Source organism: Mytilus trossulus, chromosome 9 (assembly GCF_036588685.1).
Source record: "Mytilus trossulus isolate FHL-02 chromosome 9, PNRI_Mtr1.1.1.hap1, whole genome shotgun sequence".
NCBI lineage: Eukaryota > Metazoa > Mollusca > Bivalvia > Mytilida > Mytilidae > Mytilus > Mytilus trossulus.
This window is the reverse complement of record NC_086381.1, coordinates 32,517,369-32,537,678: the sequence shown is the minus strand read 5'-3', so window position 1 is coordinate 32,537,678 and position 20,310 is coordinate 32,517,369. Positions and strand designations below refer to the sequence as shown.

Sequence of the window (20,310 nt, the reverse complement as noted above, 5' to 3'; positions counted from 1 at the left end):
TACTTTTTGACAACTGTATTTAAAAGTCTAAAGGTTATTTCGCCTGAGCATGTAGTTTCCCGCTTTTGTATTTTGTCCAATATAACATGGTACAGATAGCGATAGCTCCAACTGCCGTTTTCATCGCAATCACTGTTTTTTGACTGCGAAACAGTATGTATAAGGCCTAACAAAACTAGTATCTAGTTCAGGACAGCATTGTCATCTTTTTTTTATTATTCGAAAATACTGTATATGAACATAAATAAAGCTATGTAGTTAGTCGATGATTTGGGTAAAGTACTTTTATTGTATTCATGACATTTCAACTAAGACACACGGTTTTTGTTTAGTGTTTAATTTGTTTCTTATATTTTGTGCTCATTAAGCTGTGATCAATTCAGACTTGGGTGCTACAATTTAGCCAAAAACAATATTGCAAATTAAAAGGTGTTCGATATGTAATATCGAACATAAATAGTTCTAATCCCAATCTATGTCTGAAGGGTCTTTTTTCTTATTGAAATCTTTAATATATTGTTTCTAAAATATTAATTGAAACGATTATATACCATGTATACCAGAATTAGAAACTACCACGTGAGAGCTATCATATTTTCTAATACAACAGAGTCTCCCCTAACAACATGTAATCGTAGTCGTAACTTATTTCGTAAGTTTGACATTGATGAATTTGTTTATTGTTGATGTTCTCGTTTTCATGTTCTATTTTTTTCACATGTATATCTAAGGTAAACAATGATTTAATTCGTGTCCTGTATTGTTTTGGTTTTTGCATATCAAAAAGAGGATGCGCATTTCTCGAAACTCATTTTCTAGAACGTATTAAAGAAAACAATATTTTTCAAACATTTCATATTGGTTAAACTGAACGTTTGGTCAGACTATCTAAATATGATTACATTCGCTATGTGGCTTTTTGTACTACCTGTTGCAGGTAAGAATTTCTAATAATACATAATTTTTATTTCAAGCCCAGCATAATCATGTATATACAGAATAGGGCTTAGCCTAGGTTGAATAACAATTTTAAGTGTCCGTCGCATGGTTTTATGTTTACGTCTATTGAGTTTCAGAAGTTGTTTCCTGACACTAATAGTATTTCATTTACTACAAAAATGTATTTACTAAATACAATTCCTGATGAAACCGCCCGGTGAAGAAAATAACATAGCTGTAACTTATCGGGTGAACGTTTAGCCACGTTATACTGAGGGACGTTTTGCATACAAACGGCACAGCCGTTAAACATTAATTTTACAGATAGTCTTAATTCTGAATCGATGAAGTAGTGAAATATGTCTTTTAGTTTGTTTGAAAAAATATGTTGGTTTGAATCTAAAACTATATGTTTCTTGAACCGTCTAGTCAAAAGTATTAATACCATTGTCTACGATAAACCATTTCTAAATTGTGTCAAACCTCGGCTTGTCAAATCATTATATAATTTGTTTGTAGTATCAGGTGTGAGGGAGATACCATATATAACAGCTCATTATGGAGAGAATGGACAAAAAGTTTATAAAATGAAGCTATCATACCCATCTATCAAGATATATGAAGTAGGTACTACTTTGTTTTAACGATTAAAAATATGATACGTTTGACATTTCTTTGTCGTAACGTGTAAGAATTAAATATCAAAAATACAGAACTCCCAAGAAAAAAATCTAAATTGAAAGTCCCTGTTCAAATGGCAAAATCAAAACCTCATTATTCTTCCAAAATATAATTATAAAACAGCAGTTTAAGATAAAAGGTGTTTTGCCTATAGTTACTTCGTTTCAACAGCTAAGAAAACAACATTCTGATATATTTAAAGACGATTGTCACTTAATAATTAAACTTAATGAAACTAGCCTGATGCAATCAAATCAGACCAGAAACCCATTAAATGACAGAGAACGCAACATTCAAGGGGTGACGTTGGTATTTCAGATGATTTCGCTCATTGTTGAAGCCCATACGATGGCCTATCATTGTTAACTGAAATTCCATTGTTCCATGATGGAGAGTTTTATTATTAGCAATCATACCACATCTACCTATTTTTATTATATTAATATATGCAAACTGGTACGGACAACTAAAAAAAATGTCTGCAAAACAACATGAAAGGGTTGAAGAAATGAAAGTACTAACATGCACGTATTCAGAAGCCTTACTTAGGTATTAAACTCAACCTTTATCTAGATGGTTATTATTAAAAAAAACAATTATCCGTAATATAATTTACATAGAGTACCTGACATTGCGCTAGTAACAATTTTGTCCATTCTTACTTTTGAATTACATATTAAGTATATCTATGCTGAATTTCAACAATAGTTTACAATGGACAAGGTGTCTTTTAAAACTATATCTTTTGATGAGATTGTGAGTATTTTCATACAGGTTTGGATTTGGAATCTCATTTCTATCCTACTAACGAGCTTTAGAAAAGTTAAACGTTATACAAGATATGTGGAAACAATGCTCTTCACCTTCGTTCTGTGTTTGTCCGTTTTGACATTTTTTTAGTTGAGCGTCACTGATGCGTCTTTTGAAGACGAAACGCGCGTCAGGTGCAAATATTAAATTTCAATTATGGTATCTATGATGAGTTTATTTAATTAAATATCGTTGCTAAAAATAACAGTCTAAATTTATAGTTCAAATATAATATTTTCCTTTTGATGTATTCAAAATTTCAATTTCAAATATGTATAACAGTTTACATCTGTGTGTGTTACATTTTAGTGTTATGTCGTTGTTCTCCTCTTATATTTAATGTGTTTCCCTCGGTTTTAGTTTGTTACCCCGATTTTGTTTTTTGTCCATGGATTTATGAGTTTTGAACAGCGGTATACTACTGTTGCCTTTTTTATTCACTTATCAATTAATGTCCATATTTCACATTATCGCACCCCGGGTAAATTATCACGTTGTGAATGGTTAAATGCCGTCACGTGGTGACACCATATGAGACCGTAGGGGGTAGTAAATTTCATAGGGGATTCAAGACGAGTTAATGGTGACGTCATTTATTAATGTTGTTGTGTTTCATTGTTTATTTTTCAACAAAACGCAGCAGATAAAGTCTAGCGTGCGATAAATTCGTTATAGGTTAACTACTGACCCCGTACGGATCCATAGAGGGTGAAATAAATGCATGGGGATTCTACTAACCCTCTTTGGATCCGAAGGGGGTCATTAGCGAAACATACATAGTATAACTTATGATATTAAAATTTCGATAAGACTTACTACATGTTGTACATTTAACGTTTTTTTTGTGAAACGAATTGCATTCCGTTGGTATCTGTCTACGTCTATAATGATTAACTGTATTATTTAATCTTTTTTGAAGCCCGACCAATATTTTTGCTACACAAGATATTTAGAAGAACTGGACGAAGTATATGTCTGTAAGTATTAGATCAATAAATGAGGTGCCGAGAATTTATTGGAAAAATGACCAAAATCCTTGATTATTGTCAAAATATAACGTTCTGCATATCATTGAAGACACGAGTAAATACATCTTCAGTTTCAATACAATAGATATGCTAACCTTTTCAAAATAATCATATGGATGCTTGCAACGTTCCTATTGAAAATTACTTGGTATTCCCAAGAATAATGTCAGTAGCCAGATATGGGATTTCTCGAGCAAACGATTTAAACAAAAATGGCAGTTATCAAATTTATGATTACACATAAAATGGCCTTTCTCGGGCACATGATTTAATCTGTCTACTGTCAACTATACTTGAAAGGATCGCCAAATTAGTTTTGCTTTAGAATGAAAAATAATGTTGATGTTGGTCCTATATTATGCATCAAATTAACATCTTGAGACCAAGTTTCGTCACCGTATACATTCAAATAAACTCCAAAATTTCAATTACAGACCTCAGTTACTATTATGTAAATGATTTTATACCTTTCAGTGAGCACCTTAATTGAAATTAATCATGAATATGTACATCATGCAGCTTTAAGTTTTTGTGAAGAACTTGAAGATAATGCAAGTCATCGACCATGGTAAGATATTTCAGTCTGGACATTTTTAAATACAAAATATGTATACAATTAACAAAACATTTTTTATTAACTACTAAAACAATGATTTATCATGAGTAAAATTGAATTGATTTCCGAAGGACTATTTTGAGATCAGAAGAGACAACTGTAAATTACTAGTTTAGTTTAAACATATTTTTTTATAGTGGATTGGGAAACAACTTATATTAATACCTTTTCGCTTTGCAAGTGCGAGTGCTGCCTTGTACCGGCATTAGACTGCACTTTTTCGAAATCTACAAGGGTGTTTTTAACGTGCAACAGATATGACTCTCTCTTAACACGGGTCAGCCATTTATCGCCCCCTACCGACGGACTATCATTATTTCCTCTCATGTAATTTACTGCATGACTATCATCCAATGCACATTAATATAACTACAAAAATGGACAAAATGAGTTTCAATATATATAATATCTATTTAGAATCCTTTAAAAATGATACCGTTTTTTTTTTCATTTAATAGTCTTATTATGCGCAGGATTTATTTTTTTATACACTGTTTTGATTAAGTAAAAAAACGGAAAAATAATTACAACACTACAATTTAATTTTGATATTCTCTTTGTGTTTAGAAAATATTGACATCATTACAAACTCAATAATTCAAGTGCATATGCATATTGATTATAACTTGATTCTTATTACAAAAAAATAAACCTTTATGACATATTTCAAACATTATTGAAGGGAATGTACGGAGAACAGAAAATATTGCAAAGGTGGGGCAGTAAGCGTTTTGATATTTGATGACTACTACAAACCTGAAGATGGTTTAATGACGTTTCCTAAAGGTAAATAACGGCCATTCACCACACATTACTAAGTTTAGGGGTTATACGACGTTACATGTATTTGAATACCAATTAAAACAGTAAGTAAAAAATTAGTCATGTATTAGTCTTAATTTAGTCTTATGTGTTTTCGTACATGTAAATTAAATCCTATAACGCATAGTCAGCTAAAAAAGGCCACAAAATGACAAATGTAAAACAATTCAAACGAGAAAACTAACGGCCTAATTTACATATTTGTACACCAACATGAATGACAAATAAATATATAACACATCAACACACGACAACCACTGAATTGCAGGCTCCTGAATTGAGACAGGCATTTACATACTGAATATGGCAGTGTTAAACTTGTTAGCAGGATCTCAACCATCCCCCTAACCTTGGACAGTGCTATAACAGTACAACATAAGAACAAACTATAAAAATCAGTTGAAAAAGGCTAAACTCGTATGTGTCTTCGCCTCGAGCCAATTCAGCTATAAGTTTCATCAACCCAATATGACTGTAGTCGTGCAAACTAAGGGATTAGTTTGAACATCAAAATGCCAACTCTTTGCAATTTGGATATTGACCTCCGTTATTTTTTTGTGTACAATTATGTACATTAATTGCTTATAATTATTCGTTTCTTTATTTTTATTCATACTGCTTTTATTTCCAGACGTATCACTTAAAGTTGGATTTTCCACCATAATGAGGCATATTACTTTTGAGATGCACACTAAAGCAGTAGTGACAGGTAAACAAGAGTGTTCTATTAATAATAGAAAAGAAATGAAAAATAGTTTACTAATGATAAGGGATTTTTCTTTTTGAATTTTCCTCTGAGTTCAGTATTTTTGTGATTTTCATTTACTTACTAGTTTTAATTAGAGTAAAAAACAAATGGGGGAAACACTGTATTTTGGAAGGTTATCTTTATTAATAGCAAATGTATTCTATAAACGGTTGTTTAAAAAGGGACGTTACAATACACAGGGTTGCATTTAGTCGGCTTTTGCCTATTGCTAGACCAAATTTCTTTCTTTTCCAGTCTAGACTGATTTTCAAGTGGCATGCCAAATGTCTCATACAAATCATACCTATATAAATTGTTCACATCTTTAACAAACATGAATACTTTGTCACCGGACATTAAACAACAATCCACCATTCCATCAATCAATACGTCAATTTCAAATTAAGTTAAACAAATGATTTTTAAGCATATGTTTAATATTTCGTTTACACGAACAGTTTACATGAAATTATGGTCGTATCCTTTTATAGACAAGTTTTTTTTGTAATACACATTTACAGTTAATCTTCATTACTTAATAGGAATATACATATCTAATGGTAAAGCGAATGATCTTTGATTTCATAATGTTTGATTAATTGTGATGTTTATTTCAGATTTTCATTATCCCTTAGTGAATGTTACGTTGACATTTACCAGAACTCCGTAAGTAATTTAATTACTTAAAACACAAATATGTCAAATATCACATTAATATCCTCATTAACTTGAGCATCTGATGTATTCTACTACTTAAGATTAACTCATTATAAGGTTTGTATACTAGTAATCCAGCTTTATTTTGATTTTGAATAATACTGATGGCTGAAATGAACAAGACATCATTAATTATTACTTTCAATATCGAATTAAGGATGTCTGCTTGTCATGTTTTGGAATTTTTGTCAGATTTTCGGAATCCTCTGGTTTTATCCATTTGAATGCCTTAAAAAAAATTGCCCATGAACCCCCATTTTTCTTTTTATTAATCTTTTACATGTGTAATTATAAGCCATTTGTAAAAGTCTTATAAAATCTTATTTATTTTTTCATAGTATTTGAGGACTTTGACTGGTCAATGATAAAGCTATGAATAGTCAAGAGAGAACATTTTCCCGCCAAATTTCTAATGGCTAATATTTCGAAAACAATCACATTGACCCCTATATTTTTTTTGCTTTTTTTATTCCTCAATTAACCCCCTATCAATATATACTAGTTTTATGAAAATTTATTTATTTTGAAACTGAGCAGCGATCATCCTTAAAAAGCAATAACAACCGAACATCCAGAATAACACATAAACGGAAGAACAACAGACCAGACTATTACCCTTTGTAGTAGTGGTTATTACCTTTAACTCCTAATAAAAAAGATAGATAATGTATCGAGTCATATAGTTTGATGCAAAAAAAGAATTTCTGAAAGGTCCTTGTCAATTTCACTTTTAATGGTAAACGATAAGGGTAGGAAAAAAATATTTATAAGTATTGTTCTTATTAATAGTTCCTCACTCTAACGTACATTTTATTTTTATCACTCAGCACCAAATATAACTACCAAACTCATTTACTGCTGACTGAAGGATTTATTCCCGCCAATAAGGAAAAAGGTACGGTTGATTTATCGACCTTATTTTGTCGTAATGTAAAGGAAATGTTTGTTTGAATTTTTCTTGACTGCAAATGTATCTGTTCTACTTTTTGGCAATATGCTTCGTCCTACAGCGCTTTTGTGCTCTCTTAAACAAAATGGTACTACTTTTTATTTATATCTGTAAGTTTGTTTTAAGTGTGTTATGAGCTCTTTGTTGATGTATTTGTGATTTGTTTTGCTTTTCCTCTTATAATTCAACATCGATAACATAATCACACAAGAAAGTCTTAAATATGCATACATATGACGAATGAATTGTTGAACATTTGGCAGCGTTTTAAAGCTAACAATGCGGTATGGCCTTTGTTCATTGTTGAAGGTCGAACAGTGATCGATAGTTTTTATATATTAGTCTTTTTGGTCTCTTGTAGAGGTGCCTCATTGGCAATCATAACACATCTTCTTTTTTCTTCTAACTGTGGAAGTTGATTATCTGTTAGTAAATTTATCTTCGATTCATTTCCTTTTTAACTTTGGTTATCTCATTGATAATGCTACCACATCTCTGAAATTCTATACTGATAATAATTCATACTGAAGTATAGAACATTTACAAAAACTTACTATTTTTGCTTCCCTTCAGCAAAACCTATTACATATTAATAAATGATGGATTAATGCATATTGATTTTGATGTAGGATATTTTGCGGAAACAGCTTGTAGCTGGAGTAAGCCTGATGTTGTTGCATTTGCTGTTCAATTACATACACATCATTATGGTAAGTATTAGTAGATGTTGCATTATGTTACACTTTTTAATGATCATATATATTCAGTTTATTTCAATAAATATAAAGCAAAAACATATTTGTACCGTTTTGATGTAAAGTTTGACCATGCAAGGAAAAACAAGTTATCGTTACTTCATGTTTTCCCTTATCTTAAGTAACCTGAAGAGTACACTCCGGTCCATTCTGTTATCTAGGGTAAAACCAGAAATGCTGGAATTGTGCTTATTAATGGTAAAATATAGTAGAAGTGATTTCTATATGCAAATTTATTTTAAAAATTTATATCTTAAACAGGATATTTGGCTGAAATGTATAGAGTTCGAAACGGTACTTGGACCTTAATGGCGAGTCAGTTAACACAAGTCAAAACTAAGGTTAGTTGTGTATACAGATATATTAAAACCAATATCACTAAACTGCATATCAAATGTTCACACTCCGTTTACAAGGATCTAACAAAACTCAGTTCTTTTAGAGATCTTTCAGGATCCTATATAAATCTAGATCTTTGACCTCATAATAAACCTTCAGCAATACTAAAATTGGAAGTCAGTAGTTTCATAAGCTGATGTAAGACTAACCTGAAACAGACAGAAGAACGCAGGATTGTCATATAATCATAAGCACACCATGAACAAATGAACGTTGTTTTAATCAGAGTTTCTTAAATCAAATATCGGCGATATATGGACAATGAAACAACTATTGACCAATATACTAAATGGCAGACATGTAAACAAAGATAGTGTACTATACCATTTGGAAACATTACCAAAACCCTTACAGAAATGATAGCGCTAACAAGCATAGAAACACACAATATAAAGAATAAAAAAGAGAACACAGACGATCTGATTTATGTTAACAAGATTCAATGATAAACTAAGCAGACGAAACTCAACGACAGTCACTTTCAAAGTAACAAAGATTATGTTGAAATTAAGCATATTTTATCACTCTCTTGTCGTCTCTATGGGACATTCGAATAACATAAATGTAAACAATAATGATTAGGGGGACCGTGAGGTGAACGTCGATTCGTATGCAACATAATGCCAACAATAACAAAAAGATATATAGAGAGAACGGTACAGCCTTGAACAATAGACATGTGTCGAATAAGCCAAACTGTAAATCATCCCGAATTTTGAAAAAAAAATGATCAATAACTTAAACAGAAACATTCAAATTTCTGCAAGTAAAACAATATTCCAAATTAAAGAAAGACATTTGACAGATATGGCACAAGAGAATAACTGGTACTATAAGGTTTCTGATATAGAGATTTTTGTTTTGTTAAAGTACATTTATAAAAAAATATTATTAAACCTTATGGCGGATGTAATTTTTTGTATATCCGATTATTCTGAATGTTAGATTCTATAGAGAAACTGACGTCAACATATTGAATATGAACGAAATAAGATATGCACATTCGATCGTGCATAGCTTTATGTGTGTAGATTCAGGCTGTATGAAATTTCATTGAATAAGAAGAAAATAAAACTAAAGGAATAAGGATATTTAAAAGTCAGGTTTGCTTACGAAAACGTAACATTTTTTTTTAATATAAAGTTTAATAAGAAAACATTTAAACCATCATAATCATTATCACACCATTTCAGATATTTAAAAGCAAGACACGTTATGATAAATATATAAAATATATGTAAAGCTCATCTATATTTATTACAGTTTTATTTATTTCAATAAGAAAACATTTGATCGTTTACAGGTGTTATTACCAGTACCTGGAGGGGCAATTGACGTACAACAGGGAGATGTCCTGGTAAGAAATATGATATGCTAATTACATGAATAATGGAAACTGATCGATACGCATAAATTTATTCTAAGTAAACCAATTGTATTTGTATTTCAGCATCCAATCTAGTTTAAAAGATATAAGAACATTTGATATAAGTGTTAATGAAACAAATCCCAACGCAATGTACAATTTGTAAAAAGTAAACAATGATAGATCAAGGTACGGTCTACATTATGGAGCAAGCTATAAAAGGCCCCAACATGATTATTGTAAAACCATTCAAACAGGAAAACCAGCGGTCTTACATGTATCTATATACAAAACATTAATCAAGTTAAAGTAAATCCTATATTTTAACATCCTACAGAAAGCTCAAATTTTAAAACCGATTATTAGAAATATAAAAAATCTGTTAACTATACATTTCTTCATTTATAGGCTGCAAAATGTCTGTATATCAACAAAGATAACAAGCCAATTCTATTCGGGTAAGATTGCGTATATTATATGTGCAGTAGCAGAACTCAACTGTATTGTTTGCGTTGCTGCAAATGGATCAATAAAAGCCGGAAAAAATCAGACAATACTTAATAGCACGAAAGTTCAATTCAGAAAGATAGTGACAAAAAGGTGTTTGAACTTGATAAGGTTATCCGAAAGGGTTAGTAATTCCTGCCTCACTAGATGCACCCGAAAACATGTCTTTTGATATATTGACTTTGATATTGTTGATTCATGTGTGAAGACAGAGATTTTACCCTGTTTTCCTTTTGTGAAAAATGATTATAATCAAAATTCGATACCATGATGAGTTAATACCAAAGTCAATTTAGACTTTTTAGTTTTTCAATCTACCAAAGCCTTATTTTTCTAAGCAAGTGAACCATACTTAAAAACTGTTGCTCGAAAGAAATATGCAACTTATCTTTTCAATATTTTTCCCTGTATCTATGAACCTGGTTTTTTTTACACTAATTATGAAAACGAATAATATAACAAATTATACCGAACTCCAAGGAAAACTCAAAAATAGAATTTTCAATAATAAATGGCGAAAACAATACGTAAGGATCTTTAAATGAATGGAAAAACAGTTTTCATATTCATGACTTGATACAGACATTCTCCTACGCTAAGATGGCGTCTTACATCTAGCTAAACATCTCACTTGTATGACAGTCGGTTACAATTCCATCATTTTAACAACAATGGGCGAACGAAACAAACAGGTATTATTGGTAATGTACATCAGTCAACATTGTGTTATAATCTGAATCACTTTAAAACAAACAATTATGCAAACATAGCAAAATAACTGGCATGTAAACAGTCTAAAGACAAAACACATAAGCAAAAATGAAAGATATACTTAAGATGGCCATAGCACATTAGCACAACGGCTGATTTTTTTGCAGGGAATCTGATGGTCAAGAGATGTGTAATGTTGATATCCATTTTGGTTACGAATTCAGACATGAAGATATTTTTAAACGGTCAACTGCGTGTATGACGAAACAACCGGAGTTTTCATTTTGTGACCACGAGGCGACATCAGGAATTTGTGGAGATAATAACAAAAAAGACATGTAGAAAATATGTTGAACCGTTTCCTTTGGTGTATTCTTATTTTGGTTCAGTGATTACATGTTTATATCTTTATTATTCCTTCTGAAACTCCTTTATATTAAAAAATTATGAATTATTAACTATGTTCAGTTTACTTTTCTGATTATGTACTGTACTTATGTTAGTTTTATTTTCGCCTTGTTCTCTATTTATAATTTGTTTTTGTTAACTGTTGTAGTTTGTATTTTTGGTATATGATAAAACACACCGGAATCAACATGCAATCTTCAACACTACATTTGTGTCAATCCCACACATTGAGTTGTGTATCAATCTGGTTCTTAAAAGTGGAAAATTTGTTCTACACAATGCAGTGTCCTTTTTTCTTTCTTTAATTAAATACAAAATGTATTTCTGCATTTTAGAAATATTTGAAAAAGACAGAACGCCAAGGTATATCACAAAAATAGGAAGTCCTTCAAAAAAACTGCAAACAAAGCATAATGATCGACTATACCAGTCAACAGAATGAATGTAAAAGAATTGTCATATTCTTGACTCCGTACATACATTTTCAGATACCAATATATAGGTTGTACCTGTTTTGAAGCTGGCGAATGCCAATTGTTACAAAATACTGTTTATAGTTCTTTCATATTGACAAGCGATTCGAACCTCAAAACTCTTGAGTCTTGTGTGATCAACCGAAATAATAGGTTTACGTGACAATAAGTGTTAACTAATAGTCAAAATAGGATAATCGTACAATAAAGCTAACAATACCAGGAAAAACGACACAAACAAATATACAAATAAATCAGACAACGATGCTAACAAACAAGTCTTTGTGATTATTGTAGAATAAAATAATTTATTTCCCATTAAAAAGAATTGAGAGTGGAAATGAAGAATGTGTCAAATACACATTTAGTAAAATAGAATTAAAAAAAGGGTATACAAAAGTAGAAAAAAACACTGAAAACATAAGGCGCCTAAAATAAATATAAGAACCCATCAGCATCCCGAACGTCCAAAGTTAAAGTTAAAAACCCTTATACGGATTTAGGTTACTGAAATTTGCTGCTACAACATGTTAGAAATTATTATAAATTAAGTAATGCATCGCCCTCATGCAAAGCTCTGATTCTTTCACAGATATGTGGCTATACTTTAAGGACCTTTTGGATTATAGCTCTTCATCTTTTATATAAGCTTTGGGTTTCAAATATTTTGGCCACGAGCATCACTACAGAGACATGAATAGTCGAAATGTGCATCTGGTGCAGGAAAATGTTTACCGTTAATGTTATTATTACCAATGGGTCGATGCGTCTGCTGGTAGACTGTTAGTCCCGTTAGTCCCCTAGGGTATCACCAGCCCAGTAGCAAGTACGTCGGTACTGTCATGAAAATACGGATATTTTTGTGTTATTAAAATTTGCTGCTACAAAATGTAATAAAGTATTGTAAATTAAGTAATATATTTCCCTCATGCAACGCTCAGATTCCTTCACGGATTTGGCTATGCCTTTGGGACCTTTTGGATTATAGCTCTTTATCTTTTATATAAGCTTTGGATTTCAAATATTTTGGCCACGAGCAGCAATGAAGAGACATGTTTTGTCGAAATGCGCATCTGGTGCAGGAAAATTGGTACCGTTGATGTTATTACATGTACCGAACCAATTCGATTTAATAATGGCACTACTAAAAGCATCATACTAGTACCCAATTTAAGTGAAACCTGTCAAAAAAATGAAATAATACACAATGTTATCACATATTATCTACAATCCAAGACCATACTAAACTAAGTGTGAAGTTGACACTTTTATATATATATATAAGGTATTGGTAACTTTCAGTGAATTTTATAATGAAACCAAATAGACGCTATTGGTGAAATCCCGGCTAAAATTGTTTTGATTGAATACAGATGACGTATAGCGAACTCAAAAACTCTCGAGCATCATTTAAGTCGAGAAATATATCATTCTTCTGTGATGAAAAATTATATTTTTTGGAATCGTCTGATTTGTAATAAAAAAAAGTACTGAGATTGCCACTGCAGCTAAATGAGGAGGAGGAAGCTGTTTCTAAATTCATCAGATGCGTTGTGTTCCTAGATAAGCGGATCAGATAAAACTAACTTTTTGGCAGGATTCATGTTGCTCAGTCTTTTTTGAGTTTAGTCTCCCTCCAAAAAACTATGTAGAAAACTTAAAAGTAGGCACCACGAGCTCCGCGTAAAAGTTGCTGATTGGATGTTTTAAAGAATGATATATTCTGTATTTATAGCAGTAATGATTACCGTCGTGTTGCTGACGACGTGAAAAAATGTATTAACAGCCACATCCCCTCGACGGAAAGATCAACAAAAAATAAACAGGATAGTCGTTATAACAAGTTGAATATGTATTAGTTCATCAGCCAAATATAATCGACAATTAACAATAACAATGCAGATCTTAAATGCAAATAATACTTTATATATTTTCATGCGTCAGAAGTACCTCTCTAGACTTACCTTCATCAGAAACGCTAAAAACCCAAAACAATTGAAAGTCAAGACGTATTATATCTAATATCGTGAGGAGCTAAAGGGGACATAATAATAATTAGCAAAGTCATGTAAGGTCATCCTGGGCTAAAAAAAACAGATAATGTAAGAAAAAAGAAAACATGTTTTAAATCATGTGAGTACCATATCTGAATACCTAACTGATCCACCGGTATAATTATCGACCCAGTAGTGTAGCGTTAAAATTGCGCTGACAATTTGTATAGTTTTGTGCGTTAAAAGATCAAACCTTCATCAACAATGCTCAAAACCAAAGAAGGTTAAACCTAATATATCAAAGAAAGATTTCTTTATTACGAATGTATACTTTTTCAAGTCCCTTTTTCCTATTAATTACGACCGTACACTGTACGTTGTGAAATGTATGTTCCTCATTATTTCCCGAGATATGGTAATTTGTAATAAAACTCATCTTCAGTGATTATCATTCGTTGAAGTGGTTCAAAAGTGTTTCCCGTTTATAGTTTTTTACAGTGATTAGAACGTTGGTTTTCCAGTAAGAAAGGTATTACACTATCTTTTTTTTATTTTTTTTACCCTTTATAGCGCTTGCTGCCCGATGAGAGCAAAGGCATTGTGTTGAAGGCCGTACTATAATTGTTTAATTTTACAGATTGTGAAGTGAATGGAGAGATGTAAAATTGGAACTCATACCATATCTTCATCTTCTTACATCTATATAATTAGTTATCAAAGGTATCAGGATTATAATTTCGCACACCAAACGCGCGTTTCGTCTACATAAGACTCATCAGTGACGCTCATATCTAAATATTCAAACAAAAAAGTCAAACAAGTACAAAGTTGAAGAGCATTGAGGATCCAAAATTCCAAACATTTGTGCCAAACACGGCTTAGGTAATCTATGCCTGGAATAAGAAATCCTTAGTTTTTCGAAAATTTCAAAAGTTGGTAAACAGAAAATTTATAAAAAAATTACCACATTATTGATATTCATGTCAACACCGAAGTTTTGACTACTTAGGCCGTGTTCACACCAAACGCCGTGTACAGTAAACATGTTAACATTTGGTTTAGTGTATTGTACACTAGTTTCACATTAACTTTGTTCACATCTATACACCTTGTTTAGCTACCTGTACATAAGATTTGTTCACACTTGTAAACTATATGTCATTTTCGAACAAAATTTTTAAAAAAAGGGGGGATACATTCGAGTCATATAGATGACTAGAATGAACAATATTCTGAATCCAAAGTTTCCCCATACATTATAGTGATAAATATTGAATTGGTACCATCGAAAATAATATATAAACTTTCGCGCGAAAAAAAAAATCTGACTCAGAACCCCTCCCCTCCCCTCTCCCCTTTTTTTTTTTTAAAGTAAAGTGGTTGCTCCTGTAAGAAAGTAATTTTGAATGATTTGCAGTAGCTGAAAGGAGTCTCGATTTCGCATAAAAAACTGAGGCTGCATCAGCGTGCTTACAGCCGAAGAAAAGAATTGCTATGTTAAGGTTCACTTCATTTCTATCTTTTCTGCACTACATTTCTATCTTTTCTGTTTTTTTTCAAATGGTAAAGTGTTGGCAAAGGGAGGGGGTAATGTTTTTTTTTAAATTTCTAATTGTATTTTGACGGATCTTAGATACTACACAAACAGTTCCTCACCCGTTTTCAGTAATGCATTTGTGAGAGAATAGTTGTCTGAATAAAGACCAGTGGCAAACATTTCTGTCAGTGTGTACGTCCAGTCAATTCGGGAAGATCTTTCAAATGAATTATGTGTTCGGCAATGATGATGGATGATTTACTAAGGCTACGTAAAGTGTTTTTATGACAAATGAATATATCAAGTTTAGACAAATATTTCAGAACTTTATAGTAATAAGTGTTATAAGTATCAATTTATATAAAAATCGTTTCTTTCTTTTAAATATACATGGGGAAATTAAAGTTTTGAATGCCTAGTTTTGTGTACACTTAACCTACACAAGGCCTACATCGACTATCGACTGCATGTAGACAAAGCATGATTTAAACTACATGTAAACATTGAGTTTTATCAATGGGAACGTAATTGTGTTTTGTTTATGTGTGAGTTACACTAACACACACCGATTTAAGGTCAATGTGAACACGGCCTTAGACATCCAGAGTATGTAGAGCCTACATATAGCGTTTTCCATATCACAGTCAGTAGTAGATGTCATCTTAAATTAACAGTTAGTTGTTGGAGACATTGGTTACAGAAACTGTCAGGATTATAAAAAATAATAAAAATGCATTTAGTTTACATAGGTTATGTCTACGAATGTTTTGTTTACGGCTGTTCGCTTAACATTAATAATTGTGGCCGAGAGCTGACAACCTCACGGATTCTATTGTTGTGGAATACAGGTCCGTGTGTGGACTATGGAAAGGTGAATTGTATTTCCTAATGCATGCAACCCTCAATTTACAGCGGAAGTCCAAATATCCCCGACTTTCATTCTGGAATGCCTTTCTTTTTCGAAGTATTTGATCAACAAAACTTTACAGTATTATGGAATTGCCTATCGCTTTATCGTTTATGTGTTGAGCCATCGGACATTAAACAAACAACAAACCATTAATCAATGTAGTTCAGTTATTGACATATACATTCAGCATGTTGCAGGGGTGAGGGTGGTTGTAAAACTATTTTTTGAGCGGTATCGGATGGCTGAAATTTCACTTATTTCCCTTCAATAAGCACCCTTTTCCTTTATAAAACATCTATATATCCTAGTAATGATAAGGACTAATCATTATATTAATGACAATCTTGTTTTAAAAGAGATTAAACTATGGTAGAATGAACTTATGAAGCCCGGTCTTGAAAATAAGAACATGTGGTATGGTTGCCAATGAGACAACTCTCCATAAGAGACCGTATGTCTTAGATATTACCAACTATAGATCACTGTACGGCTATACTGCACATACCACATGGTCAGCTATAAAAGGCCCCGAAATAACAAAGGGAAAACAATTTAAAAAAAAAACCAGACGATCTAATTTATGTATAATAGAGTGAACGAAAAACCAATATGTAACACATTAACAAGCGACAACCACTAAATAACAGGCTCCTCATTTGGGAAAGGCACATATGGAATGTCGTAACGTATAAGACGGAAACAAATAGTGGAAGTGTACGGTACTCAATAATATATACATGCATAGAACACATAGACACGGCGTACACATCTGAGAGTAATCCCAGGTCATTTGTCGTTTATTTAAGAAAATATAATGCATTTTCAAAGTGAAGTATATTTAAAAAGGATTAGGAACACCGATTGTTCTAAACTCAAAATTGCAAAACATTTATATGCAGAAGTAAACAAACAAAAAAATGACTTTAAAATGGCCTTTTTATAGCAAATTCTCCAGAGATTATTTAAGCCTTTGTGATTATCAACCCTCAGATTTTCCAATCAATAAGAACAAATCAAGATCCCTCTAGTCGGTTATGATTTGCTTTACGCTCAAACAATTAAAAAGAAGTTTGATAAAAGAAACTACGTTTATGAAAGGGGTAAAAATATGTAAATCTGCCATACACATAGATGTTATTTCACCGCTGTTGTTGGTATCTTTAAAATAACAATTTATACGATTTGGGTATAGATTCATTAAACATTAAATAGATACGCGCATGTTCTATATTCAAAAAACAAAAAACAAAATTTAAAAGTGGAAAAAATTATATTAAAAGAATTCCCATAACTCAATTGTATTGTATATTAAATTAATCTGGCAATGCCCTGGAAACAATGTAGCGTAGTGTAATGACAACAACCTATTCAAATGCCAAAAAATGCGGATTTTGGATTTATAAATGTACAAGTTTAAATTCTCCTTACAAAATTATTTTGTTTGTGTATAACATAAAGAACGTACATTTTTCTAGGTTAGAGATGGGACTATTAAATCAAAACAGGTATTTAATAAACACATCGACTTTAGTACATCCTTCTCATTGAAATAATATATTAAATGTATATACTATTTACGACTTCGTAGTAATTTTATAAAATAAGAAGGTTGTGCACGTTTCCCTTATTGTCGTGTTTTTTTAGGACGCACATATAGAATAGTATAAACAAATGTCATTAATCATCATAAAAACAGCCATATTAACAGATTAAAAAACAAGATACAGCTAGTATTGTTTATTTACTACCCTTTTTCGCAGAAAAAGATTATTCTTGTTGCGGATACTCATATTAATTATTATTATTTTAATTGTACAAAGACGGATTTGACTGGAAAATTTATGTTATGCTGTAAGTAAAGTTGTGACCTCTCACCTTGAAATATGTCAACAAAAAATAATAAATCAAGTGATGAAAACTATGTTTGCTGATTTCATTTTCCTCATCCTTAGAAACAGAAAAAAAATACTTTGCTTTAATTATTGTGGTCTGTCATGTGACAAATATGTTTTAAATTCCTTGGAGGAATTGATTTTGTCATAACAAATAACCGATTCGAAAGTGTAAGTATTAAGAAATTATGTTAATGTAATGATTATATTACATATATATGTTAACAAATTGTACTGTCTATTAGATGTAAACTAATTTTAGTTTATTTTTCCAAGTTGTGAATTACTGTACGCTACGTAAGTCGGTATTCATTAAAATATGATAGAATATAATTGAAAATGTTTAGTCAATCAATTTTGTAATTTGTCCTTAACTAAGCTTACTTAACCTTTAAACAAAGGAGCCGATAGTGGGTGTTTTATTGTTGTTATTGGCCACTTTGAAAACAAAAAAATAAAGTCTAATTTCAGTTATCGGGCTTAATCCAGGAGTAGATAACCTTAGCCGTATTTGGCACAACTTTTTGGAATTTTGGATCCTCAATGCTCTTCAACTTTGTATTTATTTGGCTTTTTAACTATTTTGATCTGAGCGTCACTGATGAGTCTTATGTAGACGAAACGCGCGTCTGGCGTATAAAATTATAATCCTGGTACTTTTGATAACTAATTAATCCTGTGACTGATTTTCCTGAAGTGCTATCTACTTTTGTTCTATTTATAAACTGAAATTAGAAAGAGTATCATTTGAAAGTTGTCTAACATAGTGATTCCTTTATTGCATTCATTTGTATATATATAAATATATATATTTAAATCTAAGAATTCAAGCAAGCTTGGTTCAGAAAAAGCATATATTTCATCCTAGAATACAAGTAACGATTTTTTTTTAATTATGTTTTAGGTGACGAAAAATGAACCAATCAGTTACTGTGTACACGTTAATCATAGCCGTATTATTTGGTAAGTTACTGTTTATTTATTATGATTGTTAAAAAAAAAAGGTTAATTTAAATGTTCAATGTGAGACTTTCCATATGATATTTATTTTGCACCATTTTTTGTTTTTTTTTATCCTGGCTTAGTGTGATGCATGATAAAAGTAAAACGAAACGAAAAATGTTATTTTCACAACGTTATTCAGCGAATGAGTAGCATGTTTATCTTCTTCTTTTTTTTATTGTTTTAAATATAGTTGCTACTGCTGATTGAGTTTTCCTTCCACGAGGGTATCACTGCCTCAGTAGTCAGCACGTCTGTGTTGAAATGAATTATAGTATTGATATGGTCATAATTATAAATCATAATTGTAAACAAAACAAAAAATGAAATACTAAGGCATTCCCACATACTGAATAGATTACATTATCTGTTTTTGAAACTTTAGAAAACTTTAGTCGTATGCTCTTCATTGCCGTACTTTTTTTGTCTTTTTAACTCGTTTTGATTCGAGCGATGAGTCCTTTGAAGATGAAAAGCGCGTCTTGCGCTAATACAAAATTTTAGTCCTGGTATCTATGATGGTTTTATATATATATATTCATTATTTAAGCTTTTTGTTACAATAACAGATTAATTATACAAACGCATTCATGCCATTGAATGAACGCTTTCATTGGCGAAAATAACCAATCATTTCAAAATTATTTACTTCATCATTTCTAGCAATGGTCATTCTTTGATTTTGATAAGAACATAAGCATTTCTAAGGAGACATAACTACGAAATGGTGCTTTTCTGAATGAATCTGCTCGAAATTGTGTTATCTAGTAAATAACCCGGCAAAAACGTACGATGACCCTATATTTTCTTTTGATATTCTCTAAGCGTTTAATGAAAGCTATTTTCAGTATTTTTCTTCTTCAAATATATCATTCAGTTTGGCTTCTATTCTAATAATTATGTGTTTTCCTTTGATACCTATACAAATTGTGTCATTTTGTAAGAAACTGTAGCTTACGAAAAATATCCAGTGACCTATCATTTTTATTATATATTTTGAACATGCCACAATATATACTACAAATATACTATAATTTGACCAAAAT

The 20,310-nt window shown here is 31.3% G+C and overlaps 2 protein-coding genes across 3 annotated transcripts in view; both read left to right on the top strand.

The window, feature by feature from the left end:
* Window positions 1–732: 732 nt before the first annotated feature.
* LOC134683820 (peptidyl-glycine alpha-amidating monooxygenase-like) lies at window positions 733–11,452 on the top strand. Its single transcript, XM_063543126.1, has 13 exons — window positions 733–937; window positions 1,459–1,562; window positions 3,350–3,407; window positions 3,933–4,026; window positions 4,757–4,860; window positions 5,528–5,605; window positions 6,262–6,310; window positions 7,189–7,256; window positions 7,940–8,020; window positions 8,327–8,406; window positions 9,768–9,821; window positions 10,239–10,288; window positions 11,216–11,452. The coding sequence occupies exons 1-13, from the start codon at window positions 895–897 to the stop codon at window positions 11,388–11,390; spliced, it is 1,038 nt and encodes a 345-aa protein (XP_063399196.1). The 5' UTR covers window positions 733–894; the 3' UTR covers window positions 11,391–11,452.
* A 6,838-nt stretch (window positions 11,453–18,290) lies between these two features.
* LOC134685581 (peptidyl-glycine alpha-amidating monooxygenase B-like) overlaps window positions 18,291–20,310 on the top strand; it is a 124,985-nt gene continuing 122,965 nt past the window's right edge. Inside the window, exons 1-2 of one of the 2 annotated variants that reach the window (XM_063545399.1) lie at window positions 18,291–18,433; window positions 19,167–19,225. In XM_063545399.1, coding sequence (XP_063401469.1) covers window positions 19,177–19,225 — 49 coding nt within the window. In that variant the 5' untranslated portion in view covers window positions 18,291–18,433; window positions 19,167–19,176. The remainder of the gene's footprint in view (window positions 18,434–19,166; window positions 19,226–20,310) is intronic. The other variant, XM_063545398.1, reaches the window with a different exon arrangement.